Below are 21,584 nucleotides of genomic sequence, written 5' to 3'. Positions count from 1 at the left end.
ATAATTACAGAGCACATCTGCTTGGGCCGTATAATAATGGCCAGAACCCAATTCAGACAGCCACCAGCTTGTAATGGCTTTCCATATAGAAAGATGGTGTTCCAGACGGTAACTAGGTTTCCAAACGGTAACTAGTTTTTCATAATTTCTTCTCTAAAAATTATGAAACTTACAAGATGGGTGTACCATATATGAGTATTATTAGCCTAAGAACAAGACTCCTTGCAGGATGGGGCAGGAAAGAGGGACTCATGTACACCAAACTCTTTTTTTTTTCAAGGTTCTTTATTCTGAAAACAAGATAAAAGTTGGTTTCCAAAGTGTTTTCAGATGAAAGTCCAATTGATTCACCCTCTGGTAGCTCTCAAGTTCATTTCGTTCTTCTTGGCTACCTTTCTTGTCACTCATGGATTACTGTAATAGTCCTTTGCCTCCAGGTCTGCTCTCCCTTTTGGTCCATCCTCTACATTGTAGGCAGTCATCTTTCCTTTAAAAAATAGCAATCTGTTTCATGACACACCTCTGCTCGGTGATAATCAAGATATTCAATGGTACCTTCAGTGATTCTTATAACCTATAGGATAGAGTCTATATCTATACCCTTTAATGTAGCCCTTCACCATGTGCACCCAGACCAGCTCACTACCCCTTTTTTGGTCACATGGTCTCCTCTTAAGCTCCAGCACACTCAGCTACTCAGTCTTCTCAGGATATGCACAGACTGGTCTAGTCATTCTGACTTTACAAGTGTTTGGCTCTGCCATGTTTGCTTGGTGAAATTTTACCCATACAAATCCAAGCTAAAATGTCATCCTTTGTAAAACCTTCTTTACCTCCATTTGGTAGAATTCGCCATTTAGTTTTCAGAGCATCTAGAGTGTTTTGTTCAGCATAATATTAGGTTATGCTTTAATTTTTTAGTTGTGTACCTTCGGATCTTCCTTGAGACTCTGGGGGCTTCCCTGGTGGTGCAGTGGTTAAGAATCTGCCTGCCAGTGCAGGGGACATGGGTTTAAGCCCTGGGCTGGGAAAATCCCACATGCCACCGACCAACTCAGCCTGTGCGCCACAACTACTGAGCCTGTGCTATAGAGCCCGCGAGCCACAACTACTGAAGCCCGCGCACCTAGAGCCTGTGCTCTGCAACAAGAGAAGCCACTGCAGTGAGAAGCCTGTGCGCTGCAACGAAGAGTAGTCCCCACTCGCCACAACTAGAGAAAGCCCACAAGCAGCAACGAAGACCCAATGCAGCCAAAAAAAATAAATTAATTTTAAAAATTATTTTAAAATTAAATTAAATAAATAAATAAAATTTTTTAGAAAGATTCTGGCCCCCTCACTGGCAGGGACCAGATATTCTTTGTCTTTGTTTCCCTAACACCTAGCACAGTGCCTGGCACATAGTAGACATTGTAAATTTTACTTGGTTGAACATACGAACAGATGCAGAGTGGTCAGTAAGAAGGTTCTAAGTTGGCAGCAATTATGATAACATAGGAGATCAAATAGGTATATAGTAGAATGTATGTGTCAATTTCGTTAAATTGGAAAACTAAAACAAAAGACTATCTGTCCCACTTTTCCTCCTCTATTTAGACTATTCATCAAGAATTTACTGTCTAGCACTTATATAAAAGGAATTTTGGTTTTACTGTAAACTCTAATGAAGAAATGTCATTAGTAGGACCCAGTGCAGATTGAGTAAGTGATTTTTTTCTTTAAGAAACGGCAAAACTAATTTTAATATTGGTAAATTGTAAGCTGTGTTTTCCATTACTTTCTATAAATATACTTTGTTAGAGCTACCCTGAGATACAAAAGATACTTGGCCTTCAGGTATTGCATGACTTATTTCAATCAATCATTCATAGATTGGAACCATTGTTGACAATCCAGCTGACTTCTACCATTCACGAGTTCCCAGGAAACAAAGGAAGAGAACTATTGTGGAGGAACTGCTGGCCGATTCTGAGTTCAGAAGGTAAAGGAATTTATGTTTCACTTCATAATATGTGTGCTTTCCCTTAGAATATGCATAAACTTTAAATTCAAGACAATTTTTAAATGCTTTAGCACAGTTTCTCAACAGCAGCACTATTATATTTTTTGGATGGAATAATTATCAGGGGGGACTGTCCTGTACATTGTAGGATCTTTAACAGCCTCCCTGGTGTCTATCCACTAGATGCCAGTAGTGCACTCCCCTCCCCCCCAATTCATGACACTCAAAAATGTCTTCAAGCAGTTTCAAGTGGCCCCTGTGGGGCATAAGCATTCCCAATTTAGAACCACTGCTTTAGAGGGAAGCATGAAAGTATTTGGCTGACTAGAGGAGAATGAGCCCACAAAGGAGACTGGGAAAGAATAGCCAGGGAGGCATGAAGAAAACCAGGAGAGCACAGTGTCATAGAAGTCAAGGAAAGGGACTTCCCTGGTGGCGCAGTGCTTAAGAATCCGCCTGCCAGTGCAGGGGACACGGGTTCGATCCCTGGTCTGGGAAGATCCCACATGCCGCGGAGCAACTAAGCCTGTGCGCCACAACTACTACACATGGCACAACTACTGAAGCCTGCACACCACAACAAAGAGCAGCCCCTGCTCGCCACAACTAGAGAAAGCCTGCGCGCAGCAACGAAGACCCAACGCAGCCAAATAAATAAATAAATTGGTGGGGGGGAGTCAAGGAAAGAGAACGTTACGGGCGGGTATAAGCTGGAGGGAGTGGCTAACAGTAATAAGTGCTGCTGAGAGCTCAGTTGAGGTAAGAACTAAAAACTCTGGATTTAGTACATGGAGGTCACAGTAACCTTGGCAGAAGGAGTTTTCAGGGGAGTGACGGGGAGGAAAGCAGACTGTAAGGTACTTGAGAGTGAGCTGAAGAAATAAGGGAGAAATCTTTGAAGAAGTTTGGTTGTGAGCAAGATGAGAGAGTCACAGCTAGTGAATGGAGTTGGTTTTTTTTTCCTGAGATGGGGCAATTTGAGTATGTTTAAATGTCCTTGAAGTAGGTATGTGTATAGTATAGATTTAAAAGCATACCTCATATAGAAACCTCTGCCGGACTTCTAGATTCATTTAGTAGCAAAAGTGAAAATGTTTATCAAGGTTTTTTAAACTGGTGTAATATATAGACATGGAAAACAAGTTTGAGTGTCACGTAAACTATTTAATGAGTCTGGTTTATGGTGAAATTTTTAGAAACAAGCAATGCTCTTTTCTCACTTCTCTCTCTTTGGAAATCTCATCCCCACAGAGTTTGTATTAATCTATATACTGTTGACTTTCAAATGTGTATGTCTAGTCTAGTTGTCTCCTGAGTCCAGAGCCCGTAACCAGCTACTGCCTCAGGAATATCTAATGGGTATCTCACAGGCCCCTCTAAGAGCTAACTTGGGGTCTACTGACCTCATCCTCCCTGTACATTCTGGTCCTCTCCCAGTGTTCTGTATCTCATGACCAAACGGCATCACCCTCTGTCCATTAGGGCAAGTCCTAATACCTCTTCTCCCTTCAGTCCCATGTTCAAACTGTCAGAGTCCCTCCCATTTTCCTATCTCTCAAGCGTGTCTGTTTCCTTCCCCACAGAGGTGTGTGGTACAAGGTGATTGAGTCTTTGCTTATTTAAAATTGACCTATATTTTGTAATCTTCATGATGGCAGTCTCAGAAATTACAGCGTGGGTCTCTAGTGGCTGAAAGTTTTCAAAAGTCTTTCTCTACCGTTGCCGTTTTTTTCTTACTAGACTGCAAGCTCTGAGGGTAGGGACTACTATGGCTGGCTGGTTCACTGCTCTGTCCGCAACACTTAGTATGGCTTCTTACACATGGTGGAACTTAGTGCAGATGTGATGAATAGATAGTGAAAATACAAAATAAAAAAAAAATGAAATTTAGAAGTGCCTCCCCGCTGCCGCCACCCCTCTCCCCACCAAAAGGTTACATTAACTTCTAATGTTTGGTGTGTCATACTTTAGAACTTAAAGGTTTGGTTTTTCTTTTTAGATATAACCGAAGGAAGTACTCAGAGATTATGGCTGAAAAGGCAGCAAATGCAGCAGGAAAGAAGTTTCGAAAGAAGAAGAAGTTTCGCAATTAAGATTCACCAAGCAAATCACAAAATTTTACATCTCCCCTTTATTTATTACTAAAGATATTTTGAAAACTGACAACAACCATCACACAAATTAACATAGCCTGGCCCTATTTATATATAGGGATTTCTCTTTGGAAAAAGTTGATTTTAGAGAGGATTAATCACATGCCCCTTGGGATAAAAATAGGGGTGTCTACAAAGGATCCACTCATGCTTAGACCCTTTGAGGAGGAAAAAAAGGAAAATAACCTCAGTCATTTAACATTTTTGTAAAGTTTTCAACATTTGGTTATTTAAAGAAAATTTAAAACATTTAAAAAATATAAAGTTTGCTAACATTCAAAAATTTTAAAGTAATATGATCAAACATACGTGAGCAATATTGTAATTATTATGTAGAGATGTGTGTGTAGGGGGGAGATGGTGCCCTTTTGTCAGTTGCACATTCAAGTCCAGAAAATTGGTGAAGCTGGGATACAGAGATCTTGTTGCCAGTATGACAGTCACAGTTGAAACCAAAGAAATGTTAAAAGTGTTCTTGGGGCTTCCCTGGTGGCGCAGTGGTTGAGAGTCTGCCTGCCGATGCAGGGGACATGGGTTCGTGCCCTGATCCAGGAAGATCCCACATGCCGCGGAGCGGCTGGGCCCGTGAGCCATGGCCGCTAAGCCTGCGCATCTGGAGCCTGTGCTCTGCAACGGGAGAGGCCACAACAGTGAGAGGCCTGTGTACCGCAAAAAAAAAAAAAAAAAGTGTTCTTGGAGCATGTGTATGTTAGTATGTGACCAAAGAACTAAATGAAGCTATAAAAAGAACTTAAAAGATAGACTACTTGGAAAGTCTGGGTTAAAGGTAGAAGCAGGAGAGCTATTTTCCTTCTTAGCAACTGAAACAGGAGGAAAGATAGATTTTCTCCAGATTCAATGTTGCGTTCCAGTGAAATAGTATTAATATAATTTTAATTTGGCCAGGAGGTAAAGTGGCCCAGCCTATCTCATCTCCAGTGGCAGAAATATGCATCCTGGCTAAAGCAACTCACGACACCCAAGGAGTGTTGGTCATTTCTGTTCATGCTTCCTGGTGGGTTATTGTTTCCTTCATGTCGTTATTCACGGGACGTCTGTTTTGTAGCATACTGCTTTCTTGGGATTTCAGTAAATAAGAAATCTATTTTGTGTTTACTGCTTGGGATCATAAGCAGCCTAGTAATAAAACAATGACATTCATAGGTGGAGTTAGTGAAACATCTCTATCTGTTCTCTTTTATAGAAAAGCTTTTATTCCAAGAATATTAAGTTTTGCCTTCTGGGTAAAATAAGGACCTGCTATGAGAGAATTAAATATAAAAACAAGAAATAATTTACCCTTTACACATTCTTCCAGAAGGAGACATTGTTAGTAGAACGTTTCTTCAGCTCACGCTACTATGCTATAAGAACAGTCAAAGCTGTCAATCCTTTTGTATGGTGTTTCTCGGCGCAATTGAGGACTTACGCGGTTTTTTCTCAGGCTCAAGGTGTGTGTCAACTTTATTCATAACTTTCATGCTGGTTTCTGACTAATGAATGCTAGAATAGGTTGAATTATGTGATACTTCAAAACTGCAGTTATGACAAATATTTGGTACATTATAGTGCATTTTACAGGGAAAGCAAGATTGGAGAACTAATCCTTCCCACACAGAGCAGCATTAGAGCTCTGGATTGGAAAGCAGTGATGAGGACCGAGAACTGAACCTAAGCGCCAAGTTCAGCTCTCACTAACCCACCTTAGAGGTGCTCTCAGTACGTGTTTTGAGTACAGTTGACTCTTGAACAACACGGGGGTTAGGGGCACTGAACCCCATGCAGCTGAAAGTCAGAAACCTTAACAGTAGGCCCTCTGTATCCACAGTTTTGCATCTGAGAACCAACTGTTCAACTGCTTGCAGATCATGTAATATCAATACTTTAGTATGGATTTATTGGAAAAAAAATCTTATGTATAGTGGACCTGCCCAGTTCAAGCCTGTGTTGTTCAAGGATCAAATGTATTATAGTTACATTTTAACACGCTCCTTTTTTGTTTCCATTGATTCTTTTTTTTTTTATCTTATATGTATTTTTGTAAGCCACATAAAGTAACTTGGAACAAAGTAGAGAGTTATCAACGAATGTAAAATACCTTATTCAGTGAAATAAATGCTTCAGCTAAAAGTCATTTAAAGTGATCTCTATTAACATTTACTTTAAGGAATTAAAACTGGGAAGATGCATAGTAGCTTCATCTCAAATGTGCTCTTCACAAATTTATTTTAAATCTTCAAAACTGAGTATCAAAATATGGGCTTCCCTGATGGCGCAGTGGTTGAGAGTCCGCCTGCCGATGCAGGGGACGCGGGTTCATGCCCTGGTCTGGGAAGATCCCACATGCCGTGGAGCGGCTGGGCCCGTGAGCCATGGCCGCTGGGCCTGCGCGTCCGGAGCCTGTGCTCCGCAACGGGAGAGACCACAACCCTGAGAGGCCCGCGTACCGCAAAAAAAAAAAAAAAATATATATATATATATATATATAACTAGGTAAAGGTCAGAACGAAGTCTCTTAGTGCTCCCAGCCTTCTACAAAAGTCTGTACTTGAATAATGTATGTATTTGTCTTGTTTTTTTAAGCAAAGCAACTGTTGAGAAAAAGTTTTAGTGACTTTGGCTTCTGTCACTAAACTCAGTCCACTTACTGGAACTATTTTAAGGCTTAATGACTATCAGAAGTACATTGACTTCTCAACTGAAAAGCATTGTAAAGCGTACAAAGTGCTGATGTAGTGTGCTAATGAAAGGAGGGCCTTCAGAATACCTTACGGTCTTGAAAGATTTCTGAAGTGCTTTTAAGACAGCTTATTAAAAAAAAAAAAAGCCTACAAAGCTAGTTTTTTTTTTATTTTCTAAAGTGAGGAAATTAGGGAAAGGAAAATGAAGATGGAAGAAGTTAGAAAACTAACAGTTGATGAAGGCAAGCTCTGAGCTTCCTGGCATCTAACACAAAAATCAGCTCTGTGTTCAGTGTTCTGCCATAATATAAAAACAAAACAGCTGCTTTAGAGAAACACCATTATACCTATTTTTAAGACCTGAAGAAGTGTTGCATGGGTCTCATAACAAGGATGTCAGACTACAGGCCATGCTTGGCTGTCCAGAGGATAAATGGCAGGGTTTTAAAAGGAAGAAAGACTGTATAGAAACGTTTAATGAAACTTTGAGCAACTGGGATAAATTCAAGGGGTCCCACTCTCAGAAATAGCAAATTATAAGAAAACATCACATGAAAAAAATTTTCAGTACCACTTCTGGAATATGTGCAGATGCTCATTCAGTTCAATCCCTCAAGCAATGACAACTACTGTTCAGAATAACTACCTACAACATCTTACTGAAAGCGTTCAGTTAGTATTGAAACAAAATGATTTATGAACTCCCCAAGCATCTGACTAGAATGTACAATTCAGGTCTCATTGTTACACAACTTAAGTGAAGAATGAATGCTTTCAATTTCTAATAGCTTCCCAGAAGCAGGGTCAGTAGCATGACCTTCAATTAAATGTCTTAAGCAGATCAGTGTTTTATCAAAGAACTGGAATGTCTCAAACTATGAAATGTGAATTTTTAGATGACAGTGGAGGAGGTTCTGAAAGGGAAATGGTCATCAATAAATACTGAACACCAACTGTGAAAAAGGCAAAACTATTTTAGGTTCAGGTGATGGGTGGTGGATGATGTATGTTCATTCCAATTATCGCTGCATAGAATTGCCCCAAGACTCAGTGATTCAGAACAACCACTGTTTTATTGTATCTCATGATTCAGTGGGTCAGGGCTTAGCTAGGTGATTTTTGCTCTACATGGTATTGAATGAGGTCGCTCAGTGGTATTCAGTGGGCTGCTGAGCAGATCTGGAAGGCCTAAGACATTCCCTGACATGCCTGACACCTTGTAATATTTTCTTTTAAAAGCATGATGACAATTGAAATTTATCTTCAGTTTAATGGTAGTATAGCATAGAAATTGCTATAAAGCCAAAACATGACCCACACACTTTGGCACTGCATAGTGTTTAGGAAGTCCTGCTCTTCCCCACCTGCCTCCTTCCTAGTCACCCCTCCTGAGGGAAGAGGAGTTGCTAACCAGATTGAAGTGAGCCCAGGATACTCACTGAGCTGTAGTTTTACAAATGAACAAAGTTGCTGTATTAACAGGTCAGAAACGATCTGCAGTCAGTCACTTTTGCCCTATTAGAGGGCAGGCCTCTCATCCTCTCTTCCAAACGAGGTGGGAAATTAGACTTGGGGCCTTCTTGAGCCAGGCTTTCTCTGTGAATGGCAGGGGATGATAGGAACATGTCATTCAATCTCGGCTTACCTGAGAAATCCTGCGGTCGGGGCTGCTCCTCTAAAGCTGTTCCATGAGTGGTATACTCTCTTTTCCATTGGCTCATCTTCCTTATGATTACAACCTCCTTGGCAGAATTGCAAAGCAGGAACTGGTAGGTTTCAGGCACCAAAATCTGACCTCAAACCCCATGCAATGTATTGAAGTTCTGAGGTTTTGTTCATTAAGGGAAGAAAAATGAAATATGGATATGAAAACTATGGTTAGATTTAGTCCAATTACCATATGAATTTTAGCTCTCATATGCAGTGAGGGATACTATAAATGACTTTGAGCGGTGTTCCTCAACCTTTTTAAATGGTAGGAAAGAAATATGTGCACGCAGTCATCTATATGAAAAAAAATTTATGTGAAGTTTTGTTCAGCCCCACCCTCCTACATCTACTCCACCCCCATAACCCAGGGAAGTTCACAGGAGTAGTGTACTAAAGAGAACAAAAACAAGGTACACATTGTAGTTAAAAGTTTTCTATATCTTGGTATTATCAGGAAGACCTATTTTTTCCCATTTTTATATATGTGTACACACACACACCAAAATGGCTGGCTATGAGACAATGATAACAGGTCATGGCTTAATTCTGTAATGTGAAGCTCATCAAAACCTTGGCCGATTTATCTATAACATCTGCCCTTCTAGCCAAATCTGCCACTTTACCCACCTTCAACTGTCAGCTGCCCTCACCTGCCAGGAGGGAGTGGATGTCAAATAAAGTGAGATGAAAAGATACACAACTGGCTCAGTGCCTCTACCTGTGCTTTGGTGACTGCTGGATGAATCACAACTTAAACGCTTTTCACGTATTTTACCTGACTGTAGTCCTTTAGGGTTGACTCTTGGTTTTTCCTTTAGTGAAAATCATTATCCTGATTTAGCCGAAGGCATTTGAATCAAGATGAGCCTGCATTTCCTTCAAGCTCAATCTCATCGATTCCAGTTACCCTCAATTCCACTCCACCTCAGTCAGTCACCATCATGGACTTACTTGAAACTGCCAAGATACTGAACTCTGACTACCCCAATCTGTTATCCTGTTAGCCTTCCCTCCAGTTCCCTCTAACCCAACCTTGAATGCGCTTTGGAATTGTTCGAGGTGGCTCCGAAAGTACTGATGCCTGGGCCCCACCTCCAAAGACTGTAAACTCATGATCTCAAGTATTTCAGCCCCTCTCATTCTCCCAATCCTCCACTCCCATTAGGATACATTTTCCTCCCTAATCAATCTGGATCCGTTGGTCAGACATGTCTTTGTATGTGCCACTAGTCTTGTTGTTCTTTCTTTTTCTGATACTCTCACCTGCCACTCCCAGCCAAGGAAACGCCCACTTTTCCTTCTGTGACCTCACCTGTCTAGAGAAACGATTCCTCCATGCATCCAGCTGCTATATTCAATAGCTTTTCCCTCTGTCTTCATCTCTTCTGGCAAGGAAATGTTATTTGACACTCCTGACTTTCCTTCTTGAAGCTCCAGCTTCCCTTTGCTCCTGCGGGAAGATGAACTTTCAGCTTCTCCTATCCCTTTATTCTTTTTCCCTTCACTGGTTTTCTTACTCTGCCCACTGCTCGTTGGTCCCCCATAATGCCTACCCTCTTAGCTTCTTCCGCTATACTGTCTAACTTGAATGTCTCATCCTCCCTCTCCTTCTGCATTGCTCTCACCTCTCCGCGGAAGGCTCCAAAGTCTCCATCCTTACACTTCTACACCCCTGCTCCAGATGCACAGTTCCTGTTCTATGTGATACGCCCATACATGTATCGTGACGTCATCTCAAACTCAACATATCCAGAACCAGATACATCATCTTTCTGAGATGAATAAGTGCTTAGCACCGTGCCTAGCACGTGACAGGTACTCAAAGGGAAGCTACTATTCCCTGTTCTCCATCTTCCCCATTGGGGAAGCCTTCCTAAAACAGTTTTAATGATGCCTTTTTGCTTTTTTACCTTCTATGGCCTACCTCTTCCTAACAAAAGATGAGGAAACCCCTACATTCAAGATCTGACATTCAAGACTAAAATGACACCACCAGGGGTTTATATTCATCACTCCCCGCTCATGCTCCAAACTTCATTTGTGCTGGTCATCTGCCTATTTCTCTCACTGCTCTGCTCTCGACTACAGGAAATGACATTTCCCAGATGCCAAATGACTTTGCAGTGAGACACTGACCTAAGACAAGGGGAGGAGAAGCAAGAAGTCAGGGTATTTCTCTCCCTCTCTGCCTTGGGTTAGGTTGCAGCTCTGCCATCTCCCACCTCCCACCAGGCAACCTCCCACCATTGGATACCCCAGGATTCTGGGTTCTGGGAACACCGTCTCCTCTCATTATCCCCCTGGCACTAGGGGTGATAGAGGTTTCCTACTATTGCAATATCTGGGTTGCCTACACTTTCATCACCTGTGTGACAATTCCCCATATTAAATTCTCTAAAGTGATGTGTCTTTCTGCCTAGACCCGACAGATTTCAGCCAAACCAAACTAGTTGATATTGAGTGGTCAGTCAACATATACCAAGTGCTGTGCATGCCAGCTACTGTGCTGGATACAGTGAGTTTTCACCTTTTATCTTTGTTCATACGGGTAACTCCACCTAAAATATTTTCCTTGCCTCCAACTCACCTAACAAAATACTACTGACCTTTCAAGCCCGTTCAGAAACCAGTAGTTTGAGCATCTACTCTGTGCAAGGCAATGTGCCAGGTGCTGGCGGTGCCCAGGGAAGGAATGAGACCATCCCAGGCATCACTGAGCTGACACTCTACATTTCTTCATAAAATATTTTTTCAGATTTTTCCCCACCGATATGTACATTCTTGAAATTTCCATTTGTGCTTATTTTTACTTTGTTTTTAATAAACACTATATAGCACTTACTTAAGTGCCAGGCACTGTTCTAAGGACTTTCAACTTACTTTATGTAACCATTATGTATGTATGTACATATGAAACATATTACATACATATGTAACAATTTAGGTTACCTTTAGGTAAACCTAAGAGGTAGGTGCTACTATTAACCTCATCATTTTATGAATGAAGAAACCGAGGCACAGAAAGGTTAAGTAACCTGCCTCATGTCACAGAGCTAGTACGTGTAACTGTCACACTTTCATTTTAGCCTTGCACTATAGCTATCTGCATACCTATTTCAGCATCAACAGCAGAAACTGCGTTTTTTCCCCTTTCTTTTACAGTTACAGAACACATGGTTTTTAGCTGGGACTGTGTCCACCTTGGGGGAAAAAAAAAAGCTAAGATTCCCACCTTTCCATGGGATGTGAGTGAATGTGGTATGTGCAACTTCTGGGAGGTGTCCTTCAAAGAGGGTGAGCTTGGAATGGGGCTCTGTCCCTTTATCTTCTCCCCACTAACTAGTATGCTGACCTGATGGCAGGGGCAGGAGCAATCATCTTGGACCATGAGGTGGAACCTGCATGTTGAAGATGGAAGAATAAGGAGCCTGGGTCTCATGATCAAGCAGCTGCCATTCCCCGGACTTTCACATGAGAAAGAAACCTCTATCTTGGACTTCCCTGGTGGCGCAGTGGTTAGGAATCGGCCTGCCAGTGCAGGGTACAAGGATTCGAGCCCTGGTCCAGGAAGATCCCACATGCCGCAGAGCAACTAAGCTCACGTGCCACAACTACTGAAGCCCGCGCACCTAGAGCCCGTGCTCTGCAATGAGAAGCCACCGCAATGAGAAGCCCGCGCACCACAACGAAGAGTAGCCCCTGCCTGCTGCAACTAGAGAAAGCCCGCACACAGCAACAAAGAACCAATGCAGCTGAAAATAAATAAATTTATTAAAAAAAAAAAAAAGAAACCTCTAGCTTGCCAAATCCACTGTTACTTTGGTTTCCTGTCACTCATAGCAAAACCAACCCTAATTAATGGAATCACCAATCCATGGCCCCCTGTCCCTCACTAGGACGAAAAGTTGAGTAAGAAAATGCACTCTTACTCAACTTTGTATTTCTTTCCAATATGGTTCCTTGCACAAAGCCAGTACTCAAAGAGAAAAAAAAAAAAAAAAAAAAAAAAAAAAATATATATATATATATATATATATATATATATAGAATAGAATAGAAGGTGGATGAAGTTGTAGAATATTTTAAAAATGCTGATGGATGTACAAAGCCCAAGAGGAAGCTGGAATGAAACCACCCCTAGCCGCTGGTCTTTAGAGTCTGTACTGGGTACAGGTGGCACAGGATGGGAATGTCTCCACCTTTGGGGCAGCTCCCACTTTGTGACTACCTTCCTGGAATCCTGGGTGTGTGAGGTATAGCAGTGAAAGAGGGCACAAAGGAAATAGGTCCTCAAACATGAACACCTATGGGCTTCCCTGGTGGCGCAGTGGTTGAGAGTCCGCCTGCCGATGCAGGGGACGTGGGTTCGTGCCCCGGTCCGGGAGGATCCCACGTGCCGCGGAGCGGCTGGGCCCGTGAGCCATGGCCGCTGAGCCTGCGCATCCGGAGCCTGTGCTGCGCAACGGGAGAGGCCACAGCAGTGAGAGGCCCGCGTACCGCAAAAAAAAAAAAAAAAAGAAAAAAAAAAACATGAACACCTATGATTTTCCCTTCTCCACCTTCATGCTTTTTCCTCTGCCCTCTTCCTACTTGCCTCAGAAGAGCAGGCACTTTTCCATCATGCCGAGGCTAATCCTTCACCTTACCCCCATAACATCTTCGCACCCTAACTTCCTCATCCATAAAATAGAGATAATTCATACTTCTTAGGATTGGAGGGATAATTAAATGGCAAGGGTTAAATAAAGTTGCTGGCATAAAGCAGGTGTTTACAAAAACGTGAGATGTCTTCCTTTTCCTCTTGACTCCGTTCTCCTGAAGAGGAAACTTGCTCCATCAGTTCTTGAAGATAATGCTTTCTTCTCCTGGTTTTCTTCCTACCTCTCTAGCTACCCTTTTTGTTCTCTTTGAAGAACTCATTCTTTGCCTATCCTTCAACTGTCTGTGCTCTGGGTTTCTGTCTTCAACCTTCATCTCTCCTTACTCGATCTATACTCTCCTTGCACAATCTCACCTGTGTCCAGAGCTTAAAGTGCCATCTGTAGGTGAATAAATTTTAAATCTCAAGCCTAGATCAGTCTCCTCAGCTGCAGACCTTCTTTTCCTTTCCTCTCTCCCTACATATTTACTTTCCTTTAGTTCTTTCATTCAATAAATATTTATTGAGAGCTTGCCATGTCCTCGGCATTGAATATCAACCGCCAACCGTACATCTTCTCCAGGATGTTCCACAGAGACCTCAGGCTCAACACATAGAAATAGGAACTTAGTTTTCCCCAAAACCCACTTCTCTCTCCTTCTGTCTCCTTTGTGACTGTTTCAGCATCCACTCATTTGCCCTAATTAGAAATGGGAGTCTTTTCTGACTGTTCCCTTTCTCTCCTCTATATATCCCTTAATTCATCAAGTCCCATCAATTTGGACTCCTTTAATCTCTCTCCAATTTGTGTACTTATCACACTCCCCAAACACCTCCCTAGTTCCAGCCCTCATAATTTTCTTACCTAGATGATCTTAACTGCCCTGAACTGGTTGTAGAGCTTCCTGTCTTGTGCTATTCCAGCCTGGAAGCCACAATGTGGACAGAGGGCTGATACAGAACACACATCCAAACCCACAGCTAACATCATACTCAATGATAAAAAGCTGAAAGCATTCCCTCTAAGATCAGTAACAAGACAAGGATGCTCACTCTCGCCACTTTTATTCAACATAGTTTTGGAAGTCCTAGACAAGCGATCAGAGAAAAAAAGGAAATAAAAGGAATCCAAATTGGAAAGGAAGAAGTAAAATTGTCACTGTTTGCAGATGACATGATACTATACATAGAGAATCCTAAAGGTGCCACCAGAAAATGACTAGAGCTCATCAATGAATTCAGTAAAGTTGCAGGATACACAATTAATATACAGAAACCTGCTGCATTTCTATACACTAACAACGAAGTATCAGAATGAAGAATTAAGGAAACAATCCCATTTACCATCACATCAAAAAGAATAAGAGGGACTTCCCTGGTGGTCCAGTGGTAAAGAATCTGCCTTCCAATGCAGGGGACACGGGTTCAATCCGTGGTTGGGGAACTAAGATCCCACATGCTGTGGGGCAACTATGCCCACGTGCTACAACTACTGAGCTCATGCGCCTCAACTAGAGAGCCCGTGTGCCACAAACTTCAGAGCTCATGCACTCTGGAGCCCACATGCCACAACTACAGAAGACAAAACCCGCACACCACAACTAGAGAGAAGCCCACGCACTGCAATGAAGAGCCTGCATGCTGCAGCAAAAGATCCTGCATGCCTTGACAAAGATCCTGCATGCCACAACTAAGACCCGACACAGCCATAAAAATTTAAAAAAAATTTTAAAAAAAGAATAAGATGCCTAGGTATCTGTTTTGTAAATAAGTTCATTTGTATCTTTTTTTTTTTTTGCAGTACGCGCGCCTCTCACCGTTGTGGCCTCTCCCATCGCGGAGCACAGGCTCCAGATGCGCAGGCCCAGCGTCCATGGCTCACAGGCCCAGCCGCTCTGCGGCATGTGGGATCTTCCCAGATTGGGGCACAAACCCGTGTCCCCTGCATCAGTAGGCGGACTCTCAACAACTGCGCCACCAGGGAAGCCCCATTTGTATCATTTTTTAAGATTCCACATATAAGTGATATCTAAGGAGTCAAACCTATCTAAGGAGTCAAAAGACCTGCACTCCGAAAACTATAAGACACTGATGAAAGAAATTGAAGACCACACAAACAGCTGGAAAGATATACCATGTTCTTGGATTGGAAGAATCAATACTGTTAAAATGGCCATACTACCCAAGGCAATCTACAGACTCAACACAATCCCAAATTACCAATGGTATTTTTCACAGACCTGGAACAAAAAAATTTTTAATTTGTAGGAAACACAAAAGACTCCAAAAATAATAATAGCCAAAATAATCCCGAGAAAGAACAGAGCTGGAGGAATCATGCGCCCTGACTTCAGACTATACTACAAAGCTACAGTCATCAAAACAGTATGATACTGGCACAGAAACAGACACCTAGATCAACAGAACAGGATAGAAAGCCCAGAAATAAACCCACACACTATGGTCAAAATTAATCTATGACAAAGCAGTCAAGAATAATCTATGAAGAAAAGACAGTCTCTTCAATAAATGGTGCTGGGAAAAAGGGGACAGCTACATGTTTAAGAATGAAATTAGAGTATTCTCTAACACCATATAAAAAATAAACTCAAAATGGATTAAAGACCTAAATGTAAGACTGGATACTATAAAACTCCTAGAGGAAAACATAGGAAGGACATAACTCTTTGACATAAATCGCAGCAATATTTTTTTGGACTTGTTTCCTAGAGTAATGGAAATAAAAACAAAAATAAACAAATGGGGCAAAATTAAACTTAAAAGGTTTTGCACACCAAAGGAAACCATAGACAAAACAAAAAGACAACTTACGGACTGGGAGAAGATATTTGCAAACGACGCTACCAACAAGGGATTAACTTCCAGAATATACAAACAGCTCATACAGCTTAATATCTAAAAAACAACCCAATAAAAAAAATGGGCAGAAGACCTAAACAGACATTTCTCCAAAGAGGACATACAGAGGGCCAACAGTCACATGAAAAGATGCTCAACATCACTAATTATTAGTGAAATGCAAATCAAAACTACAATGAGGTATCACCTCACACCAGTCATTACGGCCATCATTAAAAAGTCTACAAATAATAAATGCTGGAGAGGGTGTGGAGAAAAAGGAACCCTCCTACACTGTTAGCAGGAATGTAAATTGGCGCAGCCACTATGGAGAACAGTATGGAGGTTCTTTAAAAAACTAAAAATAGAGTTACCATATGATCCAGCAATCCCATTCCTGGGCATATATTTGGAGAAAACTCTAACTCAAAAAGATACATGCACCCCGATGTTCACAGCAGCATTATTTATAATAGCCAAGACATGGACACAATCTAAATGTCCACCAACAGAAGAATGGGTAAAGAAGATGTGGGGGGGGGGTGTTATGTATAGAATTTTAAAAATATATTTATTTTTTAATTTATTTTGGCTGTGCCAGGTCTTAGCTGTGGCACGTGGGATCTTCATTGTGGCATGTGGGATCTTTTAGTTGTGGCATGCAGGCTTTTTAGTTGTGGCATGCGGGCTTCTTAGCTGTGGCATGTGGACTTCTTAGTTGCAGCATGCATGCAGGATCTAGTTCCCTGACCAGGGATCGAACCCAGGCCACCTGCATTGGGAGTGTGGAGTCTTATCCACTGGACCACCAAGGAATATTATATATTATATTAATATTATATATTCCATATATATATAATGGAATATTACTCAGCCATAAAAAAATAATGCCATTTGCAGCAACATGGATGGACCTAGAGATTACCATACTAAGTGAAGTCAGAGAAAGACAAATATCATATGATATCACTTATATGTGGAATCTTAAAAATGATACAAATGAACTTATTTACAAAACAGAAATAGACTCACAACTAAAGAAAACAAACTTATGGTTACCAAAGGGGAAAGGGGGGGAGGGAAATTTGGGATTAATCGACAGAGACTACTATATATGAAATAGATAAACAACAAGGACCTGCTGTATAGCACAGGGAACTATACTCAGTATCTTGTAATAACCTATATTGGAAAATAATCTGAAAAAGAATGCATATGTATATGTATAACTGAATCAATTTGCCAGACACCTGACACATGGTAACTCAACTATACTTCTATAAGAAAAATTTAAAAGGAAAAAGGTGGGGCGTCCCTGGTGGCGCAGTGGTTGAGAATCTGCCTGCTAATGCAGGGGACACGGGTTCAAGCCCTGGTCTGGGAGGATCCCATATGCCGCGGGGCAACTAGGCCCGTGAGCCACAATTACTGAGCCTGCACATCTGGAGCCTGTGCTCCGCAACAAGAGAGGCTGCGATAGTGAGAGGCCCGCACACCGCGATGAAGAGTGGCCCCCACTTGCCACAACTAGAGAAAGCCCTTGCACAGAAACGAAGACCCAACACAGCAAAAATAAATTAATAAACTCCTACCCCCAACATCTAAAAAAAAAAAAAAAAAACTTTAAAAAAGAAAAAAGCTAGGCAATGGTTTCCTATTGCCTTTAGGGTGAAGTCCACACTCCTTAACATGGTGTACAAGACCTTCAGGACATGGTCCCTGCTGGAATCACCTTGTAAAGAGATATCTTGTTTACATATTTCTCTATGCTTAGTAGGAGGAGCTCCTAAAGGGTGTATTTATGGCTGAGATCCAGCACGGAGCAGAACATAAGGAGTTAATAAATGTTTGTTAAATCAAATTCAGAAAATCTTTAATGGATAAGCAGTATCAGGGCTGACTACTGGAAAGTGAACTTAAGAACAGGCACCAAATGCTTTTTATTCCTTCCTCATTAGCTTAGGAATTTTTTTGCTCTATCTTTTTAAAATTAACTTATTACAAGGATAAGATAGGCTTATTATGAAAACGACTCAAACATTACAAACAGGCAATCAGTAAAAAGACCCCCACCCTTCATACCACTGTCCCTCCTGCCCCAGCACTGTTAACCGTTCATATATCCTTCCAGAAATTTTCTCTGCACACACAGTCATGCTAATATACATTATTACTATTATTATTATTAGCATTACTTAACATAAAAAGAATATTAAGTACTCATTTACGTATCAATTTTTTTCATATAATCTTGGTTATTTTTCCATAGCAGTATATATGGATCTTCCTCATTTTTTAAACGTCTGCGTTGTATTCAATTCAATTACAAGGCTCTACCTTACTTTCTTCAAACAGTTCTTTATTGATGGACATGTAGGTTATTTCCAGCTTGAGGCCATTCTATTAAAAAAAATTTTTTGTTTTTACCCACCGTGCAGGGATCTTGTAGGACCTTAGTTCCCTGACCAGGGATCAAACCCGGGCCCTTGGCAGTGAAAGCGTGGAGTCCCAACCACTGGATTGCCAGGGAATTCCGGAGGCCATTTTAAACAATGCTGCATTTACAGAAGAAAATTAAATGTAAATCTCACCAACAACATACCCTACATGTTATGAAACAGCTGAAAGATGGTTTCTAGTTGTAGTTTCAATCCATGTCTTGTTATGAATGAAGGTGAGCATCTTTTTATACATACAATAATTTGTATTTCTTTTTTGTAATTTATCTGTTCTTGAGTTTGGTCATTTTTCTATTGCATCGTTGGTCGTTTTCTTACTGGTTTGTAGGAGTTATTTATATTTTAAGGAAACCAGCCCTTTTTTTGTGATATGTATTGTAATTATTCTTTCCCAGTTTTTTTGATTTTGTTTACGGTACCTTATTTTTTGTCTTAGAGAAATTCATATATTTGTATTTATCAATTTTTTAAATGCTTCTAGGTTTGGGGTTATATTGCACTCAGTTTATTAAATAACTTCATCACGTTTTATTTTAGTGCTTTTCCTGGTTTTATTTTTATACCTGTATTTTCTTCATCCAGAATATACTTTTGTAAAAGGAGTGAAGTGGGAATTTTGTCCCAGAACCACTGATAATGAACATTCTTCCTCTTCTACACTAATTTGAAATGTCACTTTTATCATTGTTAGTGAGAGTAAAATGGATACAATCTCTATGAGAGCAACTTGGCAGTATCTATCAGAGAATGCACAAATAAACCTTTGACACAGCAATTCAACTTCCTAGGAATCTATTCTACAGATACGTTTGCACTTGTGTACAGTGATGTAAGAATAAGGATGTTCACTGAAACATTGTTTGTAACAGGAAAATACTGGACACTTAAACGACCAACTATTGGGGACTATTAAATCATTAGGTACAATGGAACAAGGCAGCTCTATTGTATTAATAAGTGAACTAGCAAGCATAATATACTACCAATCGTAATGCTATGTCACCTATATCAGTAACATCAACAAACATAAAGAAAGAGAATAGATATAGAAATGCTGACATGTGCATAAAATAAATCTGAAAATACTTCCAAGAAACCATTTTCACTGATGGCTTATAGAGGATTGAAAGGCTGGGATACAGGAAGAACAAGGATGTTTACTCTTCCCTGTACCTTTTTTGACAATTTTGGATTTTGTATTTTTTGCATGAATTGTTTGTTACAATGAGTTTTTAAAATTTCATTCATTCATTCATTCGCCTTTAGCGAGGTGGAACCCTAACCTCGTGCAAAGCTATGAACTGTCAGGAGAAGAAGTACAAGATAGTCATCCCTGCCTAGAGCAGCTGACAAGCAGAGTGGACCTCGGGTCTCTTTGCACCGGAATCGTGGAGGACGGGAGAGGGCGTTCTTATTCGAAAGTCAGATTCCTGGGTCCCACCTTGATCGACTGAATGAGAGGGACGCCCAGAAATCTGCATTTCTGACAGGATCCCACTGGGGATTCAAGTACATGTCAATTCGTAAGCCTTCTGGGCTGGAGGGACAGCTCACTGTGTGGGCGCGTTTCCTCGTCCTTTGCTCACCCCTCCCTAGCAGCCACGCGCGCGCTCCTGGCGAGGGGCGTACCCCCGGGACCTGGGGGCAGGTCTCCCAAAACACCCTAGACCCGGGCCTCCCCCGCGTTCTGCTCAGGCTGAAACCGCGAGGCTTTGCTTCGCCGCCGCCCAGGCCGCTCTTCCCAGTTCCCGGATCCGGCTCCGGAGTCTGCAGGGCCCAGGCCCAGAGCCACTGAGCCAGGGAAGCAGGGGAAAGGAGAGACCAGAGGTGCGAGCAGCTAGAGGTGAAAGAGCTGCAGAAGCCGAAGGCAGTGGGCAGATGATGCGAGGCCAGTTCAACCCTTCAGGAAAATGAAAGAAATGTCAAGTGTAGAAAATAAATTACGTACTGGGGGAAAAACTGCGACTCCGCCGGGACTCGAACCCGGAACCTTTGAATGCCTTCAGCCTCTAGAAGTCCAATGCGCTATCCATTGCGCCACGGAGCCACCTGTTGGACTCTCTGCGCATCTGCTCTGTTAAGCCAGAGGCGACGGCCCCGCGCCCTTGCCACCGCCCCCTTAGCCGTCGGTCTGTATCGCAGAGGCCAGGACACTGACAGACACCGGCCGCAAGCACCCGTCCTCACCCGGAGACCACCTCTTAACGAAACCGGCGAGTCTTGCAAGCGAAGGGCGGGCGCGAGTCCGCCGGGTGCCGGCTGGTGCGTCTGAGGACAGCCGCAGCCCCGTCTCCGGCCCGCCCTGGGCACCGCCGTACCTGGCCGCGCAAGACAAATCACGCCCGCGCTCTTCCTCCCCAGCTCCCTTCCTGCCTGATCGCCCCCGCCTACCCGCTCTCCCGCGGCCGGTTCCGCCCGGCCTGGCCCCGCCCCGGCGATGCAGGCCCCAGGCTCGCCGTTGAGCCGTTAAGCCGGGCCGGTGACGCCGGGCACTTACGTCGCACCTTTTAGCGGCCGATCCCGAGCGGCGACACCTTGGACTTTGAGGCGTAGGCAGCGGCCCCTCCCGGGTCCCGGGCTCTTTCTTGGCCGCCCGCGGCCGGGATCCGCCGCGGCAAGCGCGGGTCGCGGCGACGTCTGTGTGAGTGCCTGTGCGTGTTTATTTGCGCGGGGTTCGGTAAAACGGTGTTTGGGTTGCATTTCGCTCCCCACAGACCCAGAGCCGAATTTCTGAGGTATCCGGGCTCTGGTGGACTGAGGGGGGCGACGCGCCCCGCGCTGCAGCATCCTCCGATAGCTCATCCCAGCTCCGGCAACTGCCTCCGCGGGCGCCGCGCAGCAGCGGAGCCCGCGCGCCCGGAGCACGAGGCTGCGTGGGCGGCGCCGGTGAAGGGCCTGCGCGCGTGGGAGCGCCGGGAGCATGCGTGAGCGGGCGTGTGCGGTCGGGGGGCGCGCGCCCGAGAGTGGCCGCGTGGCTTTCCGGAGGCAGCCGGCATCCGAAGGAGGCGGCGCAGCCGGAGTCCGGACGAGCTCCCCGCTGCTCGAAAGGGCGCGGTCGCCACGAATCAGAGGGTCGGTCTG

At 42.9% G+C, this 21,584-nt stretch overlaps 2 protein-coding genes and 1 non-coding gene across 5 annotated transcripts in view; 1 reads left to right on the top strand and 2 right to left on the bottom strand.

Annotated features, from left to right (window-relative positions):
• The window catches only part of DNTTIP2 (deoxynucleotidyltransferase terminal interacting protein 2), a 13,539-nt gene extending 8,939 nt beyond the window's left edge, over nt 1-4,600 (top strand). Inside the window, exons 6-7 of one of the 3 annotated variants that reach the window (XM_027114373.1) lie at nt 1,872-1,981; nt 4,002-4,600. In XM_027114373.1, coding sequence (XP_026970174.1) covers nt 1,872-1,981; nt 4,002-4,095 — 204 coding nt within the window. In that variant the 3' untranslated portion in view covers nt 4,096-4,600. Of the gene's footprint in view, nt 1-10; nt 275-1,871; nt 1,982-4,001 lie in introns of those variants that run through there. The other 2 variants (XM_027114370.1, XM_027114371.1) reach the window with 2 other exon arrangements.
• Nucleotides 278-21,584, bottom strand: LOC113624496 (uncharacterized). The gene is made up of 4 exons (XM_027114374.1): nt 21,001-21,584; nt 9,859-9,996; nt 8,276-8,432; nt 278-487 (listed from the first exon to the last, which is right to left on the bottom strand). The coding sequence occupies exons 1-3, from the start codon at nt 21,423-21,425 to the stop codon at nt 8,312-8,314; spliced, it is 684 nt and encodes a 227-aa protein (XP_026970175.1). The 5' UTR covers nt 21,426-21,584; the 3' UTR covers nt 278-487; nt 8,276-8,311.
• On the bottom strand, nt 20,466-20,550 carry TRNAR-UCU (transfer RNA arginine (anticodon UCU)). The gene is given in 2 exon segments: nt 20,466-20,501; nt 20,514-20,550. It is a non-coding gene; the product is annotated as a tRNA-Arg (tRNA).

The sequence above is a fragment of the Aethalodelphis obliquidens genome, unplaced genomic scaffold, assembly GCF_003676395.1.
Source record: "Aethalodelphis obliquidens isolate GAN/ISIS:26980383/991018 unplaced genomic scaffold, ASM367639v1 scaffold13, whole genome shotgun sequence".
In the NCBI taxonomy this organism is placed as follows: Eukaryota; Metazoa; Chordata; class Mammalia; order Artiodactyla; family Delphinidae; genus Aethalodelphis; species Aethalodelphis obliquidens.
This window is presented reverse-complemented; position numbering and strand designations above follow the sequence as displayed.

What these genes read in the sequence shown, in the direction of transcription:
- LOC113624496 (XM_027114374.1), bottom strand. Translation starts at nt 21,425, where the DNA reads ATGCTCCCGGCGCTCCCACGCGCGCAGGCCCTTCACCGGCGCCGCCCA. An exon ending in CGGCCGCTAAAAGGTGCGAC is followed by an intron (nt 9,997 to 21,000) that starts GTAAGTGCCCGG and finishes ATCTTCCCGCAG; the next exon opens with GAGCAAAGGGAAGCTGGAGC. An exon ending in GGAATCGTTTCTCTAGACAG is followed by an intron (nt 8,433 to 9,858) that starts GTGAGGTCACAG and finishes TGCCATTCACAG; the next exon opens with AGAAAGCCTGGCTCAAGAAG.